Source organism: Enhydra lutris, unplaced genomic scaffold, assembly GCF_002288905.1.
Source record: "Enhydra lutris kenyoni isolate GAN:26980312 unplaced genomic scaffold, ASM228890v2 scaffoldscaffold6, whole genome shotgun sequence".
NCBI lineage: Eukaryota > Metazoa > Chordata > Mammalia > Carnivora > Mustelidae > Enhydra > Enhydra lutris.
The window spans coordinates 34085941-34113288 of record NW_019154090.1 but is presented as its reverse complement, the minus strand read 5'-3'; the positions used below and the strand labels follow the sequence as shown (position 1 = coordinate 34113288).

At 39.9% G+C, this 27348-nt stretch overlaps 1 protein-coding gene across 1 annotated transcript in view; it reads right to left on the bottom strand.

Annotated features, from left to right (window-relative positions):
• Positions 1 to 27348, bottom strand: part of LOC111141432 (phospholipase C beta 1) — a 671787-nt gene that overhangs the window by 96891 nt on the left and 547548 nt on the right. The window contains exons 24-27 of the mRNA XM_022493977.1: positions 11963 to 12095; positions 9449 to 9502; positions 6265 to 6484; positions 3291 to 3471 (exon numbers count right to left, since the gene is read on the bottom strand). Of these exons, the coding sequence (XP_022349685.1) occupies positions 3291 to 3471; positions 6265 to 6484; positions 9449 to 9502; positions 11963 to 12095 (588 nt within the window). The remainder of the gene's footprint in view (positions 1 to 3290; positions 3472 to 6264; positions 6485 to 9448; positions 9503 to 11962; positions 12096 to 27348) is intronic.

Below are 27348 nucleotides of genomic sequence, written 5' to 3'. Positions count from 1 at the left end.
TCTAAACCCTGGGGTCACCATTCATCTGAACTCTCCTCTGGGACGGCCCTTTCCTGGGGCCCTACTCTTCACCAGGCACTAGAAGAATGATCCTCGGAAAGGTTACTTCAGGTCATGTGGCTCCTCCATGCAAAACCTTCCAGTGGCATCAACGTCACATGAAAGTTGAAACACAAGAGGTCTACAACTCTATGAGATCCGTCCCCAGCCCCGGAAGTCCCATCTCTGACAGTCTCAGACAGAGCCAGACTGCGGGTCCCCCAGCACACAGCTCCAACCTTCACCCAGAATCTTGGCATTTGCTAATCCTTTTGCTGAACAAAATCTTGCCCCGTGTTTATAGAAGTCAGTCCTTCACTGCAGGTCAGCTGCTGCTTCTCCATGAGCCCTTCCCTGTTTACTCAGTTTGAAATTTCAAAGCATGCTCCTCAACCTTCCCTTCACCCTCCCTCCCTATATCCCCATTTCTCATTGATTTTCCTCCTGACAGTTAGGAACACCTGACACACTATATATTTTACGAACTTTTAAAAAAGATTTGTTAGAGAGAGAGAGAGAGAGAGAAAACGAGCCATGGGAGGAGGGGGCAGAGAGAGAGGTAGAAGCAGACACTCTGCTGAGCAGGGAGCCTGATTCAGGGTTGGACCCCAGAATCCCAAGACCACGACCTGAGCCAAAGGCAAACATTTAACCAACTGAGCCACCCAGGTGTCTCTTATGAAATTATTTTGTTCATAGTCTGACCCCTCATCTAGAATGTAGTCTCCATAAAGGCTGGGATTGTCATTTTTATCCTCTTCTATTTGAAGATATTTACTGAGTAGGTATCTAATATGTATTTGCTTAATGAATGAATGAACGAGGGTTTATTTTTTGATGTGATAAAATGTTCTAAAATTGTGCTGATACCTGGCATGGATAATAAGGTTGTTGAAGAGAAAGAGAGAGAGAGAACAGTATCCTAGGCATTGCAATGAAGGCGTTGGCTGTGCACGTCCTGTATGAGTCGATATGAGGTCATTATGATAAGCTTGGCCTGAGATCTGAATTACCAGAGCTATCTGCACAATGGTTAGAAAGCAGGGCCTCTAGAGTCAGGGGACCAAGGTTCAAATCCCAACTTCATCCCTTTCTAGTTGTGAATGGCTCTGTTTTTGTTTTTGTGTTTTTGTTTTTGTTTTAATTGCAAAAGATGCTGACAGTAATATTCCATGGGTGGTTGACAATAAACTCCAGGGGTGGTTGTTGTCAGGATTAAAATGGACAATTTCTGTAAATGGTTAACACAGGCAGGGCCCCTATGGTGAATGCGCAATACACGGTTATTATTTTAATTTTTATCATTGTTGTTACTTTCTGGAGTACTAGGGATGAGGTACTGGAGTAAATCAGGTGGCCATTATTTCTCACTAAGATTTACTTTGACTTTCTCTGGCCTGTCAGGCGATCCCTTCCTTACACTGAACCTGACCCCTGACCTACCATTCCTTCATGGCTCAGAGCTTATTTCAGAAGTTCACAGACAAGGAACCCCCCCCACTTTTAATTTTTATCATTGTTGTTACTTTCTGGAGTACTAGGGATGAGGTACTGGAGTAAATCAGGTGGCCATTATTTCTCACTAAGATTTACTTTGACTTTCTTTGGCCTGTCAGGCGATCCCTTCCTTACACTGAACCTGACCCCTGACCTACCATTCCTTCATGGCTCAGAGCTTATTTCAGAAGTTCACAGACAAGGAACCCCCCCCCCCCCCGCCCCAAATCAGGAGGAACTTGTTAAAAATAAATCCTCAAGCCAGACACCTAGGAATCAGGCAGTGGTCCTCAAAGTGTGGTCCAGGAACCCAAAACATCTGTCACCAGCTCTTCAAGAGGCCTGATGAGCTAGAAATTTGGGGCAAGGACCATCCATCTGTGTTTTAACAAGCCTTCCAAGTGATTCCGATGCATGCGAAGTTGAGACTAACTGGCCAAGTGGAATCCGATAGTTGATACGCTCTTCACCTGACTTTGACCTGCTTGTTTGCATATTATCACTGGACAACCAGACTAGGTCAACAGCAGGATACTGAATCACCTAACTCCATCCACCTAACTCCAAAGCAGAACCATACAAACTCATACAAACTCTGGCTACATGCTTTTCATTTCTATTAACTTATTCATTGGTGTTGTTCGGGGCACAAGCTTGTTTTTAAGGCTACTTGATCATTTGATTCACTTAATCTGTCACCAAATATTTGTCACAACCGTACTATGTGTCAAGGCATCAACAACAGTGGAGAGAATGTCACAACCTTTGAGAAAACATTCTGGAGGACAAAACTGACCACTAAGAGGGACTATGGCATTTCCTTCCACAGGGGGGGTGGGAGGGATGGGTGGGAGGGGGGTTGGCGCACAGTGATTGGGTAGACAACATCCCACACTGGTCCTGTAGATCCTTTCCTCTACTCTCCTCAATGTAGGAGACTGGGCTGTATTGTTTAATGCCTATTAGGCCTGCTGACACCAAAAATAGCGAACATTTATTAGTAGCATGTTCTTAATTTTCTTGAACCAAAATAAGCATTTTTTAAAATTCCTTGTGGGAGTTCAAAGATTCTCCCTCCCCAAAACTATAACCCCAAAATAAGTTAGTGAAAAATAAAAACAGCAAAATAGCATCATCAGGGATCAGAGGGGAGCTTGGTGAAGATGCTGGGGGCAGTGGAGCTTGTAAAATATTAGTGTGGGGGACACAAGGTACCCTTATGCGGTTTCAAATTCTAAGAAATTATTTCATTGTTTTATAAAGCCCAAGGACTGGGTTTTGATTGTGCTTTCAAGTGAAGAACGCATTAAATCATGTCACACTACAGATCTGAGAAATGCATCTTACCTCGCTCTATAACCTGACATCAAGGTAAGATTATTGGCTAAGGAAGCCAAAGGAAGGTGCCAGCCAGACCTGCCACTGTCTCTCTTTATTTATTTATTTATTTATTTTTAAGATTTTACTTATTTATTTGAGAGAGAGTGAGTGAGGGAGAGAGAGAACACGAGCACTGGGGGGAGGAGGTATAGGGAGACAGGGACAAGCAGACTCCCCGCTGAGCAGGGAGCCCAACACGGGGCTCAATCTTGGGTCTCCTGGATCATGACCTGAGCTGAAGGCAGCCACCCAACTAACTGAACCACCCAGGAGCCCCCGCTGTCTCTCTTTAAAGTTATCCAAGAACATCAACAGCTTTCTATAGAAAAGAGTGTTCCCAGCTATACAAACACAATTGTGTTTCTTGGGCTTACCAGTTTAATATGTTCTCGCTTCTGATATTTTTCACTATAATACTGCTCTTGTCGAAGATTAAGCAGCTGTTGCTGTTGTTTGTCTTTCAAGTCTATTAACTTTTGGGTCATTTCAGCATCTAGGGCAGCAAGATCTTGTTCAATCGTTGATGAACCATGGTCAGGACTGCTGGGATCTGATCTGCAAGAGGCACAGATCTTGAGTCACAAACCATGCAGGGCATAACAAGGCGAAGGGAAGGCTGTACATCACAGTTCCTCCTAGACAGAGGATGTGTTGGGAAATAAATGTTTTAATAAACCACTTGAGATAGAGGTTGATACCCCAAGGACAAGCTTACCAGTGGAGGGTCTCCAAACACAGAGAGTGGATGACACTGGGAGATTTCATGTTGGGGCTGAGAAGGAAAACCAGGAGGCTGGGGACCCTGTGGTAGTGGTGGAGAGAATGATAATCCACCCTACCTTGGGAAAAACAATCCCTAATAAGGATCTTTTAAGGCTTTTATCTTTTATTTATTTTTTTTTTAACAAGACATGTGTAATGTGATTCTCAGCTACTTATGTCCTGTAACGACTTCACTACACTCAACATTGATTGGAGTCTGTCAGGGGAGTTGAAGAGCAGCTGAATTGTGCATCCGGGTGATATGGATAGAAAAGAGAGAGCACGCGCAGACCCTGCCTGCTGGCAAACCCTCCCCCTGGCTGACGTTCTGTTTCTTGACATCTTTTAAAGAAAAGATACATTATCAAATAAGTTTCTTTGGGGGGGGATATACCAACTTCATGGATAGCTCTACCCAAAATGGCGCTTCCCTCCAAACGCTTAGGTTACAAGAGAAAGGAGGATGCATGAGTTCATTGAAAAATATTTATTGTGTGCTTACACTGTGCAGGGTGACTTTGAGTTGTTCATAGCCAGAGAATTACACAAATATTGAGAAGATTAGGAGCCATGTGGAAATAAATCATGGCAATTCTCACTAACTTATTGTGCTAAAACATAGGGTGTGATCCCTTAAAATTTATGGTCTTACTTTTTGTAGGACACACGGAAATGGACAATATTATCATTTATTACTCTGAGGTATTTTCGGGATTTTAATGTGTATCAAAGGTGATGGGAGAGAGACGGACATAATTAGACCTCAATGCTTTGACTCTTAAAGAGAAGTTTCTTTTGATGTATCTTAGGGATTTTTCTTAATTTTTTTAAGAAAAGTATAAAAAATAACCAAGGGAACAGTGTTTCTACATCTTCTGTAAAAACAGCGTTGCAGACATTATCCCCTGTTGCCTACTATTGCCTGTATAAGATCCATGAGATGAATTCTTCTGTAATTTAATACCAGGAAAATGTTTGTCTCTCTTAGAAAAAGAAGCAAGTTTGCTTTAATCAGATAAGGAGAATTATCTAACCCCTACTCCCTTTTCTCAGAGACTAAGAGCTAAAATTCAGCATTTCAAGGTCAGAAATGACATTAAATGGTTGATACTGTCAAGTAGAAATACAGCATGGGCCACGTATTTGATTTTTCCCACATACGTGATTTAGAATTTTTAGTGGCTAACTTGAAAAGTAAAAGGAAATGAGTGAAATTAATTTTAATAACATATTTTGTACAGCCTCGTACACCTAAAATACTATCGTCTCAACATGTAATTAAAATAAAATCAACATAAGTCAATATAAAAATATGAGCTCTTTTATATATATATGTTTTTTTTTAAATGGAGTCTTTAAAATTTGATATGTATTTTAGACTTAAACAGCACATTTCCATTTCCATGAGCCACTTCTCAAGGGCTCGAAAGCCACAAGTGGCTAGTGACTGCCATACTGGACAGTGGGTCTGGATAACTGGTAGCCACTCAGACTGTGTGTATGTGTGTTGCTTCTCTTTTTCTATTTTCATAGGATTTTTACATATGTCTTCTATGATGAGTTACTTCCATACTCTATTAGAAGTGTTCAGGATATGACCTCCAAGTACACAAATGTGCAAATAAACAAAGGACCCCATATATACATCCCTACAACAGAAATTTAGGAGAAGTTTTAGGACAATTTTGCTGGAACCGTTTGTGTAACTGTAATTGTGTAATGTGTAAATGTCTTGGGCTTTTTGGCTTTCTCCTTGAAGAAGTAGGAGCAGTTCACCTCGATGGCTTCTCAGACTATTCTAGTTCTAAGAAATGGTGATGTTGTTGCTTTTTAAAACCCAAGTATTGGGCTTTGATTGTATCTTTAAGTTAAGCACATATTCAATCATACATCATATGTATGGATCTGAAATTGCCTCTTGCATCTGTCTCTAACCTGGCATCAAGATAAGATTATTCCTTAAGGAAGTGAAAGAAAGGATGGCGTAGAGCCTATTTGACTCAGCTCAATGGCAGGTGGCTCTCAGGATCACATAGTTCCCTGCTTTGCCATGCTAGCTCCTCATGGGTGATAACTGCATAAGTCATGGTCACTGCTGTGTCCCCAGGGCACACAGTAGGCACTCAACAAACGTGGGTTGAATGAATATGTGAGGGATGCTTCTCCCTGTCAAGGTCTGGATACATAGGGCTATGGGGATCCCTAGACCCAAACAAGGGCTACTTGTAGAAGGCTTTGAGGGTTTCAGCAAAGGCAGCAAAGGATAGTTGAGACTTCTCTTTTCTACAGCTCAACTAGGTTCTAGAACATGGCAAAATTGCATACCTGCCAGTTTGGCAGCTGTAACATGGGAAGTCAGCCCACTGGTATTGGGCCCACAGGCCTGAACCCGAGGATAGGACTTCCTGCATATCTGTTCTTAGGAGGTGGGCAAATAAAGAAATTTAGTCCACAAGCAAAACTGAGCTGAGGTGGCCTTCCTTCTTGCCCCATATCCAAAATATGGTCTAAAAATATCGAAAATCCATGTGAAGAACTCTTTTCCTTCATACTATGAAACAACTCAGAAATACTCACTCCACTTACTTTTTCTTACTATCCTTTTTGGCTGTCTTTTCCAAAGCTGCCCTCCTTCTCAAGTAGTCGTTCTGAATCTCATTATATTTTGTAGTGTGTTCTTTGATAAGATCAGTGGTTTTCTTGTGGTGTCTTTTAACCAGGTCTTTCATTTCTTTGTAGTGCTTCTTTTGAAGTTTCACAAAGGATTTCTGCTGCTTTAGCTCTTCGATGGTCTGGGCTTCCACTTCTGCAACAAATGAGTATAAAAGCTAACAGACGTGGACGGACAGCAAACCCAGATGTCAGGAGGAGTCGCAACCTGCTTCCCGGGCAATACTGGTTTGATCCCAGCCCACTGGAGCTTCCAAGCAATGCCTGGATGTCAAATGCATCTGGGTTCCAGTCTGGCTCTCGAACTTGCTAACTTCAGAAGTTCCATCACCGAAGCTCTCAAAGACCGAATTTCTTCACTCATAATTTTTTGGGGAAGTTTGGCTTCCCCAGAAACAAAGCCTGAGAGGGGGGATCTGGTGTATGTGATTTACTTGAGAGAGGCTCAGAGGGAAGAGGGGAGCGCAGCAGATGGGGGGAAGGGGAAGGAGGTGAGCAATGGTGTGGTCTCAGCAGGAGCCTGACTTCTGCCTGGGTCTCACCTTGAGGTAAGAATGCTAGCCTTTTGCAAATTGAGAAAATCAGGCAGGGAAGGTATAACCTCCTGGTGAGGAATCTTCTTTTGGGCTGAGGGCAATTGCCAAGAGAAGGGGAAGCTGTGAGCTGTTCCAGCACCACAGCTGGAGCATGGGAAAGGGATGGGCACCAACAGGATCCACTTTAAGGACCTCAATAATCCCACTACCTGTTAGGGCTTTGTGATGATGAAATGAAAGACTCATGCGAAGTATTGAACACAGTTTCTGGCAACGAGCTTGTCGAGGCTTAACAAATCACACATAACAGCACCGTCTCCAAGGGGCACTCTTCACAGCCCAGACCCTGTAAGTTTGGATTTATCACAACAGTGTTCCAGGATAAAGACCTGAAGCAAGGGAGGGTCCCTTGATGGCATTTGCCCAAAGGAACCATCAGGGTTCGTGGTAGCATACCTTATTCCTACGTGGTATTTTAACCAGTGCTTTGAACACATGTAATGTGACAGAGCTCGACCTGAAATCATTCTGTGTTTTACTGACAAATGTCATCAATTCTAGAATATGCATTTTAAAGTACGTGACCATTTCTAAAATTCAGATACTTTGTACAATCACAACTTGTTGGTGCTTTTCTTTCTTAGCAATCCATGAAGAGTGCGTTGCCTTCAAACTGACAGTGTCTTAACTTCAATGAATTATCATTTGTCTGGACCTAAATTAAGTACACAGTTCCCTTGTTTCCATCCTTTCATTTGAACTTCCTGCTTCTGGGAACAAAAATACGGTATCATAAATATTTAGATCTGTCCTGAGATTCAGAAATAATATATACCATGAACACTGACAGACCTGAAGAGAAATGAGCTATCTGGTGGATAAACACTGAAATCAGAATAATAATTTACATGCTTCAGTGCTAAGGTCGTTAAGCAGTTGAAACATGGTTCCCCTTTTTTATAATGTGTCTATTCTCCTGACATTTGATTCCTTTTGAGAAAGAGGCCAGGAAGAGAATCAGGTACATTTATCTAATGGTTTCCCTCAGGCCCAAATGGACTCATTATGGTTGCATAATAACTTATTATGCTAAGAATTTATAATCCTAAGGAATTGCTACATTTTGGGTAACAGATCCAATCCCACTTCATTAAATGGTATAGAGCACCCAGCAACAGCAAGTTCAGCAAGAGGGTTCAAGATGTTCCAGCCTACAATTAAAAAAAAAATTCCACAGAAAGTACTCTTTTCTTCTAAAGTCTGTGGATTAAAGGCTATTCTTTGAATAGGGTCTTAAGCATAACGGGAATGTTCATTTACATAAAGTAATAAGTATCACTGGCAAACAAGCCACCCAGAAGTGTTAATAACAGTACACATCCACTGCCTTTTGTCTACATATTTATGTATTTTAAAATAACCCTGGAATCATGCTGTATTTACACTTCTGTTTCTTATTTTATGTGTTAACAATATACTGTTGCCCATGGGATTGAATCTTTAAGAACATGTTTTAATGCATTCCTCAAGTAATTATTCGATGCAGATTTTACATATTGGTGAAATATACACACATAAAAGCACATAAATCATAAATCCACCCCTTACACGTTTTCCCAGAGTGGGCAGGCTTTCCTAACCACCTCTCAGATCAAGATCAGAACATTATCAGTATCCTGGAGATCCTCTTTTTGGGGTTTGCATCCCCTGTCCCCTCCCAAGTATCATCTGAATCCGTGTTTCTAACGGACAAATTCGTTTTGTCTGTTTTTAGCTGTATACAGCTGGGATTACAAAGAATGTGCTCTCTCATCGGGCCTCTTTCCCTCTGCATTGTGCATGTGAATTTTATCCATGTTGTGTACGATCATAGTTTATTTATCCCTCCAGCTATATCATATTTTACTCTATGACTATACCACAATTTATTTATCTACACTACTGTTTATGGACTTCTGGGTTGTTTATAGTTTTTGGCTGTTACCAAAAGCACTGCTTTTTGGTCAACATGTGTTTGCATTATTTCTGTGTATTGGGCCAAATACTACAAACGTTTCGAAGATGCTGCTACATGCTGCTCATTGTAGTAAAGAAATCAGGTACCAATTTTAGTTCCACTAGTTTAAGGTACTAACGAAATAGAAATTATTTTCTGATGGGATCTCAGTTCCTAAACACTCCGTATTCGGTGGGCCCAAATGGCTCACATTCTGCATTTCTAAAATACACCTTATTATTGGCACATTGGGAGGGCGTGTGTTCCCGTTCTCTGGGTCATATTTCCAGTATGTAACTATCCTTTGATTTTAATATCAATATCTTATGAAATTATATTATTTCTATACCCACAGAGTCCTATCTGCCAAATATGGTTACTTCTCTATGATGACATGATGACATTGTATAATGTGATTTGAACTCAGACTGTATATCTGTGGGTATTTTCAGAGAAGAAATATTAATTATGTTATTTTTCAGAGGTGAGGGGACATCCTCTCTTGCTAAATACTTATGCTGTATAATATTCAACTGCCTAATTCCTTGGGGAAGAGGGCAGCATTTACCTGTTAGGACACTCTGAATAAGGTCTTCTGTTTTCACAGGTGCCTTTACAGAACCTGAAATAAAGAGACAAAAGAAATAGCCTACTTTAACTTTAAAAAGTGTATTCTTCCTGTAAAACAACTAAGTTTGGCCCTTGAGTCCAAGTCTCTTTATGGAGAAATAAGAAATTGTAGGAGAAAATTACTTGCAAAAAAAACACCCCAAAACAAGCAAACAAACAAAAAACCTTGGAAGCAATGTCTTCGTTTTGTTACTTAGACGCAAACCTAATTAAATGCAAGTCTATATGCTCCATTTATAGACAGAAAGGGCATCCCTCCACTTTGAGTGGAAAGTATCGTCGACAAATTCCATTTAAGCAATGCTACTGCCACCTTTTGGCAAGATCAGGAATGGCAAGTGGTCTTTTAAAAAAAATGAAACGTGGACCAGCACTCAGTAGTAATTGAGGCAGGCAAGATCCACTCTTGGACACCAAAATGATCAGATACATTGAAGGAGAAAAAGGATATTTTATAGTCTCAAGGTATCTCCCCCAAGATAACTATTATCTATAAAGGGGTATGAGAACTTTCAGTTTAAAAACCTGGCTGACTCCACCTTAACCAAGTGATCGGAACATGGCGGATGATGAGAAATGCTGACATCAGTTACCCCTAAAATGATGTAGTGAGAAGGACAGCATTGTCTCTGCAATATTCGTGCCCAAAATGCAAAACTTCACTCTAATCATGAGAAAACATCAGACAAGCCCAAACTGAGCGATACTGCACAAAAGAACTGACCAGTACTCTTCAAAAGTGTCAAGGTCATGAAAGACAGGACAGTCATACATTCAAGAAGACCAAGGAGACATGACAGTTAAATACAATGTGGGATCTTGGGTTGGAACCTGGAACAATAAAAAGACACCAGTAGAGGGATGCCTGGGTGGCTCCCTCTAAGTGTCAGACTCTTAATCTCAGCTCAGTTCTTGATCTCAGGGTCATGAGTTCAAGCCCCACATTGAGCTCCATGCTGGGTGTGGAGCCTACTTAAAAAATAAAAAAAGACATTAGTAGAAAGCAGGTGAAGTTCAAATGAGGTCTGTAGTTCAGCTCCAAGTACTGTGCCAAGGTTAATTTCCAGGTCTGATAACTGTACCATGATTCTGACAGATGTTAACACCAGGGAAGAAGAGATCAGTTTTACAATTCTGTGCCTTTTTAAAAAAGGCTTCTGTAAGTCAAATTATTTCAAAATATCAAGTTAAAAAAAATCAAGTGCTAAAATGCCAAATTTTCTTTTTACTCTTCAAAGCACAAGACTATATTTACTCACGTATTTAAATGACTTATTTATATTCCAGAAGTACTCAAAATGTTTGTATTTGGAATATGAAAATCTTAGTTGAAAATATCACTCCCGATGATCGAATCGTCTTCTTAGCATTATTGATCTCAACAACCTTCTTAAAAGCACAGGCCCCAGTTCATGCACATTTGATACAAATTCAAATGTGATTTGTTCTTTTTTAAAATCTCACTCTCTCCCATGAGAAATGCCCTTTCCCTTCCAAATAAAAGATCTGTATTTCATCACTGCCATACTATAGTTAGATGAGGAAGGAAGGAGACAGGAAGCCATACCTTCATGGAAGGAAATTCTTCTGCCTTTTATTTACCCTATATTAACCCACTGGACAAAAAGTGATCAAGTATATGCTATTCCTCAGGTCTGTGCAAAGGAAGCATCAAACTGAAGCCTGCCCTGGGGAACCTGCCATCCACTGGGGAAAGAGGACATACAAAGGAGAGAGAATTGCCTAAAGCAGTCTTAGATTAAAGGTCAATATTAGCTACACAGAAATCAAAGGTTTTTTCTAAGTGAGGCATGAGTGGACCTTTGGTAAGAATAGAGCTGAAAGCAAGAACTGGGATCACAGGGAACAGTGTCCATCCTGACTTCCCTCTTCACTAGCTATGTGGCTTTCAGGAAGTACTTCTCCACCTCAAAACCAATTTCTTCATCTGCCCATTGGGGACAATGACAGAAGCTACACTCAGCCCTGGTATGAGGGTGAAATGAGTCAATCCACTTGAAGGGCTGAATGGAGTGCTCAGCACATGGTAGACACCCAAAGTCATTGAAAAGTAAGTTGGAGAAAGATGGAAAGGAATTCTTGGCAGAGACTTAATGAGCGAGGTAGAGCTAAGAAGATGCTTGTCAAGCATAGCTGTTCGTAAGTTGCATGAATAATCCTTCATAAGCCTGTGAGCACGTAGATTATTGTATCACTAAACAGACATGGGGATCTGGGCGATGGTTCATGGTAGCTTCATAAGTTATCATCAGAACCAGATCACTAATGAATCTCTCTTGGCATTCATTCATTCATTCATTCATGCATTCATTCCACACTTCTGGAGCTCCTCCTACGTCCTTGCATCTTTGCTCATGCTATCTCCTTGAGTGGCACAAATAAACTGGAGGCTCTTAGTCATGTTGTCTAGCTCCCTTTTCAGAGTGTTTACCTGGAGCCGGTTGGCTGTGGAGAGCCTGGGATGGTGGTTTGGGTGCCAAGGATGTAGTGTGATTCACTCCGTTTTCTGCTGGAGTTGTCCTGGCTTCACTTGGAGCTTCTGATGGTGTTTCCCCAGGATCAGCCTATAATCATAAATATCCTTTCATTTTCCATATTTTTTTACCGTTCTTTTATAACCTTCCTAAGCCAACAAGCCTACATTTGATTTAGCATTTTCACAACACATTTGGGGTCTGAAATATCAAAATGAAACTGTCTGGAAAGCAGGGTAGAAACAGCACAGTGTTGAGTCATGACTATAGTGGGTTGATTATATCAAAAAGCCTTGATCTGTACACCTTTCAATGTCCATGCCCTTTTGTAGTGCCCTCCCACACTGACTCTGGACATGACCATGTGATTTGCCTTGGTCAAATGAGACAGTACCAAATTTGCTGCAAGCAGAAGATTGAAAAGGCACTTGTGAATGTTCCGTCTCTTTCTCAGACCCCTGCTACAGCCGTGGAGGACCAGACACAATGTGGAGGAGAGCCGGGTCATCTAGGTAAGGATCTCATAGCCCAGCCAGCCCCAGCTGACCACAAACACATGAGGGAGTCCAGCTAAGATGAGCTGAGCCTAGTCCAAATCAGCATAACTGCCCAGCTAACCAAATGACTCATGAAAAAAAGTCAGTCATTGTTGATGTTGTAAGCCATTGAATTTGGGAGTTGTTTGCTATGCAGCAGTAGCTAACTGGTACAGTAGTTACAAGCACAGATTTTGGAGTCAAACTTACCTGGGTTCAAAATCTGGCCTTGCCATTTATTTATTTTTTTTTTTAAGATTTATTTATTTATTTATTTATATAAGGGAGGGGGATCATGATCAGGAGGGGCAGAGGGACAGGGAGAAAAAATTTCAAGCAGACTCTCTGCTGAGTACAGAGCTCGATGCGGGGCTCAATCTCACAACCATGATATCATGACCTGACCTGAAACCAAGAGTCAGATGTCCAAGGGCCTGCACCACCCAGGCACCCCTGGCCTTGCCACTTGTTAGCAGTGTAGTGTTGGGCAAGTCACTTAACTCTCTGCCTCAATGTCCTCATCTTTATATATAAAGATGAGTCTATACTGGGTGTCATAATATTATGTACACTGTAAGGTTGTTTAAAGGATCAAGTAAGTTAACAGTTATAAAGTGCTTAGAATAGTTCCTGGCACAGAGTGAGTAGGTGGGTCTAAAATAAATAAAGTCTGGGGCGCCTGGGTGGCTCAGTGGGTTAAAGCCTCTACCTTTGGTTCAGGTCATGATCCTGGGGTCCTGGGATCGAGCCCCACATCGGGCTCTCTGCTCGGCAGGGATCCTGCTTCCCTTCCTCTCTCTCTGCCTGCCTCTCTGCCTACATGTGATCTCTGTCTATCAAATAAATAAATAAAATCTTTAAAAAAATAAAATAAAGTTTTTAAGTTTGCATAATACTACCCATGAATAATAATAATAAATGTGCCAGAATTTATGAAATCTCCACTCCATTCTTCCCAGGAGCTAGTCCACTATGTCCTATGTAGAATAAACATTTAGTGCATGTTTGCTGAATAAGCATTGTTTTTCTAAAATAATTGCCTCAGTAGTCATCACATACCCTTGCAATGGTGCATTTCAATTCTGAAATGCCCTTCAACTCTTTTTTTAGACTTGCCATCCAGGTTACTGGATGGTTGACAATGGCTGTTCCAACGTTCTACTTGGTAGTAAATTAAAAAAATATATATAATATAACATAATAACAATATTATGAAATAGCCAGAAATCATTTGGAACCCAACATTCTGATATGGTGTCATGAGATTACAGATAGCAGAAGGTCATATGAAAATACTTTTATAAAATGTAAGATGAAAATGATTGTCACAAGTGGCTTTTACTCTGTCCCCCAAAAGCATCATTAAAGCACGAGTTCTGAAACTGCTTCCAGTGATGGCAGAACTCATTTCAATTCAACAAATCACCCCTACTTATCTACCATGGCCTGCTGGTGGCCAGTGGTATTGAAATGGAAGCGACGATCCCTGGGACCCATGGCTGGGAATGAAGTTGGGGAGGCAGGAACCTAAAGGAGGAAATTAGCCAGCTTACACAACTCACCGTGGTAGAACTCTGCCTTTGGGGAGGGAAAAAAAAAAAAGAAAGGCTTCTTTGGATGGGTAAGTCCTACTCTGGTTGCATTATTAAGTTACATCCATCAGGTAAATTCTTCCTAGAAGCATTATGCTCAAGGGAAGGATTGCATATTTTTTGTTCACCAAGAAATTGCAAAGTGGGGCGCCTGGCTGGCTCAGTCGGAGGAGCATGCAACTCTTGATCTCCAGTTTTGAGTCTGAGCCACACATTGGGCATAGAGATGACTTTAATAAATAAAACCCTAAAAAAAATTGCAGACTGGAGGCATAGGGTCCAAACAGTGTGCATGGGAATGTTTTCTTTGGCTCCCCCAAGGTTGCCAAAGATTTTAATGAAGGAGATTTTATGTTAATAAAATGAATTTCTTGCTTTTCTTGAAAAATCAGATCGGCAATGTTGAGCCTGCATTCCCCATGTTGGGCTAGAAGGGAATGGATTCTGTCCCTTTTAGGAGGTTCCCTCTTCACTCATTTAGGCTTCACCTGTCTCACTCCTGCAGGCATTTGGATTTGTGGAGCACTTGAGAAGACTGGGATATCATAGATGTTTGGCCACAAAATTCATAAAGGAGATGCACGTACATTGCACAGAATGGACTGAAGTAAAGGGAATATAGGAAAGAACCCTGGGATATCAGCAGAGTCATCCACTGGGCCTGGTTATCTGCATGGAATAAGGTAGGAGAAAGCTTCCCAGCCTTCCCAGCCTTCCCAGCCTCCCAGCCTGCGGTCACCAAACTCAGCTGCCTGGGAAATGGGAGGAAGGGGCTCCTGTTCCACAGGCATCTGACCTTTCCCATCTATATCCAGGCAGGTTTCTGGAACCATGTGGGAGATAAATCACATTTTTTCCCCAATGTGGCAGCTGGCTAAAATTAGCCCTCTGAAGAGAGATAGGATAAAAGAAAATTCTGACGGAGGGAAAAAGAGGTGATGGCGAGCCAGCTTTCACAAAGGCAATAGTATGTGGCTTTTTTTGGCAACCAAACTTGGTGTCTTGGGAGTATCAGGCTGGAAATGTGTTCAAAATGAATCCAGCAAGCTTATTTTCGCCTTGTATCTGGTTTTGCAGACATTCTGTGTAGCTGTACGCCCTTGGGAAACCAAGTTCAAGCAACTTGAGTCAAGTGGAAGGAAAAATAAATCTCTGCTTATCAAGGTTATGCAAGACAAAGCCGCAGGTCCTGGAAACGGACATAATGTATCAATTCAGAGAGATTTTTTTAAAAAGCAGGTAAATGTTGAATAAACACACAGGCAACCATATTACAGTTATAACTGAGGATAAAGGGACCACCAAGGTTTGGCACTGGATTGTGAGGTAATCTTTGGAGAAATGCTTCTTTAGTTAACACCCAGATGTGACCCCCCTGGGTCACACACCCAGATGCCTCGGGGAAGGTGGAAGACACGGCAGAACCCCCAGAGGGCGCCATTCACACCATACAGTCTTTTGTTTTCAAAGATTCTATTTTAAGTAATCTCTGCGCCTAGCACTGGGCTTGAACCCTGAGATCAAGAGTTGCACGCCCCACTGACTGAGCCAGCCAGGTGTCTCTCAGAGTATATATGAATAGGCAGTTAATGGGAAGGATGGAAATGAGCAAAGTTGACCAGACTTAATACAACAAGGCAAAGTGGGGCCATGGTCAGAGTTGGAGAGGGAGGTCCTGGAAAGGGGCAGCTGCCACTCAGCTTCAGTCTATTATTGAATAGGCTTCAAGAAAAGCTGGAAAACAAATTGTGTGTGTGTGTGTGTGTGTGTGTGTGTATGTGTGAAATCCCCTAATGTGAAATCATTGAGTCCAAACAAATCACATCTTCAGACCACCTTTGGCCCAGAAGCTGCCCATCTGTACGCCATGCTCTGCAGTTTGTCTATAATTCAAGGACTGTGTCAGGGTGAACAATGCACCCACAGCAATGGTAGAATGAGAGGGGCATGCCGGGAAATGCAGTGGCCCAAATAACCTGCAGCCCAACATGCCCCACCTGCTCGCCCCAGGGGCCGGACAAAGCAGAGAGCAAAGGATGGCCAAAGAGAATGCTAGACTAAGGAATCCAGGGGCTCCTCAACAGTTTTTGTTTCTGACCTTTTTTTTTTTTTTTTTTTTTTGCTTGATACTTGTCAGGTGTCTCTTATGATTATTTATTTATTATATTTATTTACTTATGAAATTTTATTTATTAATTTGGTGAGAATCTATGATGGCAAATATATCAGACTGGTGTTTAAAATACTGTGTTAACCAAAGGCCAGTGAGTACAAACTCTAATTGACCCTTCCCTCATGGAGAGTGCTTATAGAAGCAGCTGTATAGATCAGTGAGTGTGAGATGGTTTAAGACACACCAGCCTTATTGCAGCCAGTGTCAGCTGCCTACTCAACTCCACTGTAAAGCAAAGAAATCTAAGCTATTATTAAAGGTCTTTGGGGTGCCTGGTGGCTCAGTGGGTTAAAGCCTCTGCCTTCGGCTCAGGTCATGATCCGAGGGTCCTGGGATAGAGCCCCGCGTTGGGCTTTCTGCTCTGCGGGGAGCCTGCTTCCTCCCCTCTCTCTCTCTGCCTGCCTCTCTGCCTACTTGTGATCTCTCTCTCTGTGTCAAATAAATAAAATCTTTAAAAAAAAAAAAAAGGTCTTTAGTAGGGGCACCTGGGTGGCTCTGTTGGTTAAGCATCTGCCTTTGGCTCAGGTTATGATCTCAGGGTTCTGGGATCAAGCCCTGCATCAGGCTCCGTGCTCAGTGGGGAGTCTGCTTCTCTCTCCTTCTTTGCTCTCTCTCTCTCAAATAAATAGATAAGTAAATCTTTTTAAAAAAGGTCTTTACTAAAGACTTTATTAAAAGTCATATAACTTGCTAGAGGCCACACAGTTGACAGTTGGATTAATGTCTGAATATGTGTTAAGAGTCTAAAGTCTGAGTTTCACTGCTGTCCTACTTCACTCTGAATTTTAAGCTAATAGCAACTTTTAAGGAACCACAAAAGTAACTTAATTTGCAGCTGAAATTTAGAGATGTATAAATATAAACATCATTCCCAAAGAGTTAACTTTGTTACACTAAAAAGGCATTCCTGTATAAAAAGCTAAATGAGTTAAATAGAACAGCTAAATGCAAGAACTGAAAAACAAAAAATGCCTTTAGTAGTAATACAATATTAGATGAAAGGTTTTGACCTCATCACTGAAAGGTTGAATAATTCCCCTTTATAGATATGTGAGCTGAAGTCCAAAAACCAAATTCCTTGTCCCTATCAAAAGAATCAGTGGGGGGGGGGGCACCTGGGTGGCTCAGTGGGTTAAAGCCTCTGCCTTCGGCTCAGGTCATGATCCCAGGGTCCTGGGATCGAGCCCCATGTAGGGCTCTCTGCTCAGCGGGGAGCCTGCCTCCTTGCCTACTTGTGATCTCTGTCAAATAAATAAATAAAATCTTAAAAAAAAAAAAAAAAGAACCAGTGGGGGTCAACACCTGTAACTCTATTTCTGCCTAGCCTTTCCCCAAATAGTCTTTTTTTAGGAGTTTGAATAAAATAAGCATGGAATACTTTCCTATTTTACTGGAAATTGTGATAGAAACAACAGAACAAGAAATGTCAGTTTTCTCAATTTAATGGAGAGCTTCCTGGAATCCAATTAAATACATTTCAAGGAAAGAAGGTTCAGAAGATAGTATGTTAGTTGCACTAGATTTTGCTTAGTTGGATGGAGAAAATTGTGCAGAATGAACTACAGCAGCAGGTGCCTTCCCTCTAGTGGCCAAATGGAAGCACTACAAAATTTTTCCTTCAAAATATGGAATAATGGCCTTGTTAAAACCAAGATTTTAAGATTTATATCCTTTTTCCTTCCAACATGAACAGGAATGACTTTAAAATATAATACAGGTGGACCATTAAGAGGATAACTGGAAAGGCCCCCTTTTTTTTTTAAACAAGTTTTGCAGAAGGAAGTGATGCTATTTGGTACATCAGTTGAAAAGATTTCTATCCAGTGCACTGAAAATGTGGACCCGACAATCAAGCAATAGAAAACCAGGATTTGAGGAGTTTGGAGAATTTATTTGAGAGTATAATATAGTTAAGTAAGGGATCTTCCAAATACCAAATATTTATCGTTCTGTTGGAGGTGTTGGGTCATGCTGTCCTGCCTGAGTCACATAAAAAGTATAGTCCCTTCCATATAGTGGTTAGGATGACAGCATCTTGATTCAGTATTGTATTTTCAGATGAGTAAGGGGTAAGGTCATCAGCTTTTACTGAATATCAAGGTCAAGGCTTATAATTTCTTCATGTAGAAATCTGGTCCACTCCAGATAGAACTTCCTCAAACACACATACAACTGGCACCTTGAATTTATATTCCCTGAATGAAATTAAATAATGCATCCACTGCACATTTCTAAGGAATTAAAAACACTTCTAAAAACCTCCAATGTGAAGCATTTCAGAATGAAGTAAACTAATATTTGCAGCCTACTTTGAAATGCATCAAAAAATAAGATAGACTAATGAATGGATAGAAGAATGGTTAAAGATAGATATAAATGTGATACAGCAAATGCATCAAAATGTAAATTGTGGAATCCAGGTGATTGATATATAGATGTTCATTATACAGTTCTTTCAACATTTGGGTACATTTGAGAATTTTTATAATAAATGATAGCAAAACCATATTGTAAAGAGTCCACCAGAGTGAGTTAGAAGCAGGACACAGCTTTAAGGACCTGAATAAATACATCTGTTGACTTCCGTTTTTGTCATATCTGTGATCATGTAAAAAATCATCAGCATTCACATGGTATCTTTGCTGAAACATTTGTAAAAGCTGTTTACATGCATATGCATGAATTTTTATTAATGTTAATCTCTTCCTCCAGATTGTAAGGGCCATGAGAACAGCTGATTTTTCTCATCATTATATAAATTATTAATATATATTAATATATTATTATTATACAATTATATATTATATATTGCATATATAATATATATTATTAATATATATTATTGTATTTATTAACATATATATCCTGTATAATATAATATAGGATACAATGCCCAGCATGGTGACTGACAAAGTTGTGTTCAAAAATTTTTTTATTGGATGAATAAATGAAGAAATCTGCCTTTTATTTTCAGCTCATGTACATACACTATCAATGACAAGGGTCTGAAACTAAAGAACCACCTTATGTTACCATAAGAAACAACTTTTTTTGAATGAATGAGTCAATGAGCGAATGGAGACGCTGTCCTTGTCTGTAGAGAATCTGCATTTAATTCAGAATTATGGCAGTTTATTTAGAAGGAGATTAAAGGGAGACACTATTTTATATCTGTTACCTTTGTTATTGTTCCTGCTAATTTTAATGTATTAGAAATATTTGATACAGTCTTTTTTCTGAAATCAGAAAAAAATGAACTCTTTATATTGGGCAGAAATCATGAATTTTTCTTTTTAAAATGAATGTAGACCAACCACCCTTAACATTCATCTGTGGGGATGTATCTTCCAATTTATCTAAGCCAAATCACTTGGTAGGCACTCTGGTCAATCAGTCACAAAACAAATTCTGGACAATTCCCTGAGAAGAGAGTTTCTCCTGGAGGCCTACTGGGGTCCTGTGATGAAGGTGACATTTTAGAGTGGATGGGATCATGGCTTTTTATTTATTTATTCATTTATTTATTTATTTTTCTAGTATTATTCTTTTAAGATTCTAAGTTCACTTAGAGAGAAAGAGAGAATGAGCAGGGGGAGAGGCAAGCTCCCCACTGAACCAGGAGCCCGATGTGGGGCTTGACCCCAGGAGCCCGAGATCATGACCTGAGTCGAAGGCAGATGTTCAACCCACTGAGCCAACCAGGCGCCCCTGAATAATCTCTTTTTAATTCCATGTGGGGAGAGCCCCAAGTGAGCCACAGGTGTAAGAAATGTCTGTCCCTTCACCAGCAGCATAACATGACTAACAAACTCATTAGAAATGCAAATGCACCCCAGACCTACTCTCAGAAAGTCTCAAGGCCAGCAATCTGTGCTTTAGGAAGTGATCCAGGTGATTCTGAAGGATGCTTAAGTCTTGAAGGTCTTGTTACTCAGAATCTGGTCCTATAAGTCAGTAGCAGCAGGTTTACTCAGAAGGCCCTTAGCGCCTGGGTGGCTCAGTGGGTTAAAGCCTCTGCCTTCCGCTCAGGTCATGATCCCAGGGTCTAGGGATTGAGATCCTGCATCGGGCTCTCTGCTTAGCATGGAACCTGCTTCCCTTCCTCTCTCTCTGCCTACCTCTCTATCAAATAAATAAATAAAATCTTAAAAAAAAAAAAAAAAAGAAATGCAGAATTTTGTGCCTTGCTTCAGAACAATGAAATCTGGATTTGCACTGAAACAAGATCCCCAGGGGATCTGTCTGCACCCAAAAATTGGAGAAGCCTTACCCTAGAGAGTGAAAAACTGTCATTGAGAGTCACACTTTTACAGCCCCTATAGTATGGGGCCTGCATGGACTGTGATATTCGAATTTCTGGGTGTAGCGCTGTTTTTGGGCAGATGAACCCAAAGCTCCTTATTTGAATCCATTGAAATTTGAAAAATTGATATGGAGGAAATTTGTAAAAGCAGTGAGATTGGACCAATACTTGAGTAGTTTCAACTCAAATTCATATATGGTCTTCTCTTGAGAACTCATTTAAAAAGCTCTAGTTCCTCCATTTTTTGCTTACTGATCATAGGCAAGTCAATCTACCATGCAACTGTTCTCCTCTTTTAAAAATGGGGATTACATGTTGTCTAGTTAGGGCTCAGTTTTTTTTTCCCAGGGGGCCCAATAAAATGCCTTGTAAACTCCAAATCTGTATATAGAATAAAGGGACAGTGTCATTATCTAAAAGCCATCGCCAAAAAGGCACACTTTCTCTTCCCACTTTATTGGATGCTTTAAAATTCAGGGATTGTGAGAAACTGTTGTTTCTATAAGTTGGCATGTTGCTAAATTATTATTTGAGGAGCAAGATTTTCACTTAAAGAGAATCCAAAATTGCCAAGAAACCTCATCTTTGATTTTAGTGCCAAGTTCTTGAACCATGGATGAGGTAACAAGCTTCTGTCTTAGAAACAGATTAAGCGACGCCCAATGCTTTCTCTGAAGTTAAACACGGTAACCTTATGAGTTGTACCATCTTGGATTTTTGCTGTTGTCATCTTACTGGTGAAATCCACACTAGATCATATAATTAACCTTTTTCTTCTCAAATAATCAAATCCCATCAAAGATGCCTATTTTGCCATATACTGAATAAGGAAATAAATTATTTTTGATACATTCCAGCTCACTTATGAGAACACATGAGTCTGACAACTTAAAAAGTAGGCCTCTTGGAATAAATGAAATTATGGTATTACTAAACAACTTTCCCTTTCAATGTCAAAGTGATATAAAGACCACTAACACACCTTCGCTTGTGTATTACACACACAGATGATACAGGGAACTCTTGAGAACAGAAATTTTGGCCTTGAAGGTTGAGGAAGGTTTGGGGCATTCTCTGTCTTAGATCATAACGTTGTCCAACGGTGGCAATGTCCACTTAGTGAATGAACATGGCCTTAGAACTTTTGAACGGGGGGAACTAAATTTTGGCCAGAAGCTACTGTGCAAATTAATCAAAGGGAATGCACATAAATAAACCTCATCATTGAAGAACAATATAATATCCAGTGATGTAAAGGCAGGGGGAATCTTGACATTTGAATCAACCAAAAAATTCAATTCAAAGGATGCTGCCATTTAAGGTAAAGGTCTTATAGTCTGTGGTTAGTTATCCAAGCCACATGCTATAGAGGACAGAAAGAGGCAAGAAGGGTAGTCCTTGTTTACAGTTACTAGAAAATCGCAATTTCATTATTGAGGTAGCACAATGGGGTGGACTGTGGTCCCTTGCTACTCAAAGTATGCTCTATGGAACAATGGCATTATCCCATTCCCTGGGGCTTGTGAGAGGTGCTGAGCCTCTCTCCACCCCAGACCTGCTGACTCAGGATGCCCTCCCCGGTTGGCACATCAGACTTGTAGAAATGCTGGTGTAGAACATGAGTTCCGGAGCTAGATGGCTTGGATTTCAACACCACTCTCCTCCTTACTGATTGTGTGACACTGGCTGAGAAATCGAATCTCTCAGTACTCAGTTTCCTCATCTGCTAAATGGGAATAATCATAGTAACCAAGACATACAGATATTTTAAGATGTAAGTGTGTTAATCCATCAAAGGGCTCAGAATGGTGCTAGGTACGCTGTAAGCGCTCAGTAAAATGCTTCTGCATTCCCCAACATGCTAAAACAAGTCATGTTCAAGTACTGCTTGTGGACATTAAAGACGTCATGTAATATTTTGTGTTCAATATAATGGATATTTACTTTTCTCTTTACAGGTGTATTTTAAAAATAGAAAATCATGGGGCGCCTGGGTGGCTCAGTGGGTTAAATCCTCTGTCTTCGGCTCAGGTCATGATCCCAGGGTCCTTGGATCGAGCCCCACATCGGGCTCTCTGCTCAGCGGGGAGCCTGCTTCCTCCTCTCTCTCTGCCTGCCTCTCTGCCAACTTGTGATCTCTGTCTGTCAAATAAATAAATAAACAATCTAAAAAAAAAATAGAAAATCAGGAATGTTACTGATGTCTCATCAGGCATTTCTAAAAACGCATGAAAACATTAAGGTTGTGAAACCATTTTTAAAAATTAATATTTTCTAAAAGAAAAAAATATATATGCATCTACTTGTTAGAAGGACATACACCAAAAATGATCTCCAAGATTACTCAGGGCCTTTTTGGGGTTTTTTTTTGGGGGGGGGGAGTTATTATGTTTAAAAAATTTTTATATACCTTTTTTTAAACAAAGAAATAGTTATAAATATTTTAAAACCTTTGTTATAATTCAGATTAGGCAACTTTCTACAATTTTACTAACCCAGTGTCCTGAATGAAGACTTTAAAAGACACAAAATAACCCAGCAACTCAAATCTCTATTATTCCTTAACTTACATAAATATATGTTGGATTTATTATAGATATCTATCTAACTATCTTTCCACATGATCTGAAATGTATAGTGTTCAAAGCTTGGGGGAATTTTCAACTTGCCTAGTTACTTGGTTTGCACATTACTCTATGAAGATCATTTAATAAAGTATTACAAATCTGGGAATATTTTGCCATCCAATGAAGTCTTTAGTTTTCAAATAGAAATGACCTTTATAACTACCAAGTTAAAAGGATTATACTAAAAAAGTCTTCGTTGCTAAAATAGTGTCTCCAGTGCCTGCTATGTCCTAGATAGAATTTTCTTTTGAGAAAACCACAGCTACTTATTTTCAGTGGCCTCATTCAAACAAACTTACATCATTACAAGACAAGATAAAGGGCACATCGGTGTTCAAAGGTGTGGAATAACTTTTCCTTTCTAGCATTAAATGGTAAGGGCAAATGATTTTTTTTTTCCTTGAGTTTCAAAAATGAGGTCATTTAGGGTTTTGATATTTCAAAGGAAAAAAATTATATTTTCTCTGTTAGACCATTTGGAATCTCTGGGATTCAATATCTCTAAAATTATTTCTAAAACTGAAAATGTCTAAATATCTTCTAAATTTAACGAACATTATACATTTACTGAAAATCCTTTCTGATCACTACTGCTAGAGGAGAAACGAAAATAAAGTTGACCTAAAATGCTACTTCTGTATTTTTATATTCATTAGCGTTGCATTCTCTCTAAACAGATTTTTGATACGTGATGTTTGGTGCAAAGATAAGGCTTTGAAAGGACTACAGTGTGACAGGATCCCTGACATCTTGAAGGCCCTATGTCTCCCGTTCTTTAGAGTGACATTTTTTTTTTTGCAATCACGAGAAAAAGTCTTTCTGGTGCACCATGAGTAGAATACCTCATTAAAAGACTTTTTAATCATGGGGCGCCTGGGTGGCTCAGTCGTTAAGCATCTGCCTTCAGCTCGGGTCATGATCCCAGGGTCCTGAGATCAAGACCCACATCAGGCTCCCTGCTCAGCGGGAAGCCTGCTTTCTCCCTGTCCCACTTCCCCTGCTTGTGTTCCCTCTCTCGCTATGTCTCTCTCTGTCAAATAAAGAAATAAAATCTTAAAAAATAGAGAGAGAGACTTTTTATTTCAATTGTTGTACTATATAAGCAGAAACTGGCAGTATCTTGAAATGTTCTCTCCAACTGAGGGTTCACTCCTTGGAGAACCTGGCTAATGAATATGTAGAAATTCATGATAGAAAAAGTATTGTTTCTAAATAATGACAATACATTTGAACTTTGAACTTCTATTTCCTAGAAAATAAGACATATCCAGTCGATTAAAAAGATTCTTGTTCTCTAACTGGAGAAGGACGTTATTAAGGATTATTTCTATCTATATAAATTATCTTTACCTTGGATTGTATTTTATTACGTATGTTAGTGAGGTAAAGCAGGTAGAAAAGAATTTCAGAGCTTCTGTTAGATTTCTAAGGAGAGCCTCTAATTCCATATTGGTGTCCATATGAGCAAAATTAGGCATTCCCTGAATTTTCTCCTTTTAATCCTTTTGAAGGTCATTGGAAAGAAAAAGCGCTATGATCTCTAAAGAACCGCTAGAATTAAAGATGTAACTATTGTCAAACATTCAAATTCTGGTTCCCAGACAAAAAACTCAGAAAAGGCATTCGTTCTTGATTTTCAGTATAAAACAGCAACTACTGAGCCTCATTGCTTTCCCTATAAGCAGAATTCAACATGGCGGTGGTGAAGTGCATGCTTTACTGAGAACAGGAGGAAACTGCAGGAAGGTAAGGAAAGCAGGATAAGACTGGAAAAGAAGATTAAGTTGAAATGCGGTTTCAGCCTGGAGTCTAGCCTCAGCCTGATCCCATGGGGACTCAGGAGTGTGAACTGTAATACAGAAGTTGCCCACCCGGAAACAACGGACCCTGGGCTCTTATTCTCCTGGATCTTTCCCTTGCTCAGCATGGGTCACCTCCTTCCAAGAATAACTTAGTAGACATCTCCAGCAATGTAGTTCCAGTCCTCTGGAAGTAAATACACTTCCAAAGCTATGTGTGCCTCTAACATCTGTGCTTGGTATCTGCTGAGGGGAGAAAAACAAATGTGAAACACCTAGGCCCCCTGTGTGAATTTTGAAGGCTTAGTCCGAGCACTCACTGCTTGTGTGGGGCTCACAGAAGGAGGGGCTTCCCACGTTCCAAGCAGATGTTATTGATGTCCTACCCAGACCTTCTTTATATTTATTATTTTTTTAAAGATTTTATTTATTTATTTGAGAGAGAGAGAAAGTGAGAGAGAGAACAAGCCGGGGGTGGCAGAGAGGGAGAAGCAGATCCCCACTGAGCAGAGAAATGGATTCAGGGCTAGATCCCGGGACCCTGGGATCATGACCTGAGCTGAAGGCAGACGCTTAACCAACTAAGCCACCCAGGCGCCCCTCAGACCTTCATTTTAGTGCCGCTTCACCCATGTCTACAGGGCTGCTGCAGGTGTGGGCTATAGAGGGCTCATGGCCGCAGGCTTCTCCAGAGGACTGGAGGTATATTTATGTCTGCTATTAGGCATAATTTTCTGGCAGTATAAAATTTTCTTATAACCCTATTTACTGCATACCACAAAAAGCATTATTTCTGAAACTTACCAGTCTAACTTTAAATTTCACTCTCTACAGGTTCTATGGGATACAATGCCAGCAGTGTATATAAGAGCCTGGAAAATGTTACTCTTATGATGAATGTTATCCTTTCCTTTCATTTTTTTCTCATGTTCAATTAGCTCAACATATTTTAGATCAAAAATTTCTAAATTTCTGTACAAAAAAGCTGGAAATAATCATAGGTGTGTTCAAAAATGTATTTACATATGTTCCCTGAAGATCTTTTAAAAGAGTGGAGTATTTGAAATATCCAGTAATAGGAGTTACAAAAATAAACTATGATATGGCTATATGATAGAAAACCACGAAATCATTAAAGGGTATGTCATAGAAGAATATTTAATGACATGGAAAATATTTGCATTAAGTGAAAATAAAGGGTCAAAACACAGATTGTGAATATTATCCTATTTTATGAGAAAGTAATAACTGTGCATAAAAAGACTAGCTATTTAGCTAGTCTTTTTATACCTAGTGTAAAAAGCTATCTTTAGATAGCTTAGATCTCAGTGGCTTAGGTGTTTGAATTATAGGTAATATCTTTGGGATTTGCTTTTCTCATGTTTAGTTCAAAATTTTCCTGTGATAAACCTAGGTTTCTTTTGGAATAAGAAAAAGAGTTATTTAATAAATTATATCAACCTGGGGTGCCTGGGTGGATTAGTTGGTTAAGCATCTGACTCTTGGTTTTGGCTCAGGTCATGATCTTGGAACTGTGGCATCAGGCCCCAAGTTGGGCTCCACCTTAGTGGGGAGTCTGTTTCTCCCTCTTCTGCCCCTCCCCCCACCACTTGCATGCTCACTCTGTCTCTCAAATAAATAAATAAATCTTAAAAATGATAAATTATATCAACTTTAATGGACTTGGGTATTAGGTATAGTTATCTAAACAATTTTCAAGATTTCTTTCCCTCATTCTGATAGTTCTCCATTTTTACTCATCTTTCTCCATGAATTTATCTTCAGAATATTCAAATGAAGTATAAAAATAGCTTATTTCTTTCACTATCTTTAATATTGATGTCATCTTCAATCATTAAACTATGTTTCACTTTTTTGAAAACTAAAAGACTACAAAAAACAAGGTCTACTATGTAGACCATAGAAGTTTTATATTTTTAAATTTCACTTCTAATATTTCTAGTCCCTTCCTTGATTACTCTTTGCATTGTGACACCTAATTTTTAAAAAAATATACCAATTATTTGGAAATATGTATTATATAAGTATACAGCATAAGAGTAGTAGTAAACATTTTATGGCCCATACTACACACTAGGTATTTCTATTAAGGACTTTATGTATTCTACGAAGTCACAAAAGCACTTTGAAAATCCTGCACTCTAAAGACAAAAAATAAAATACTAAATAACGGAGGGAGGAGTCAAGATGGCGGAGAAGTAGCAGGCTGAGACTACTTCAGGTAGCGGGAGATCAGCTAGATAGCTTATCTAAAGATTGCAAACACCTACAAATCCAACGGGAGATCGAAGA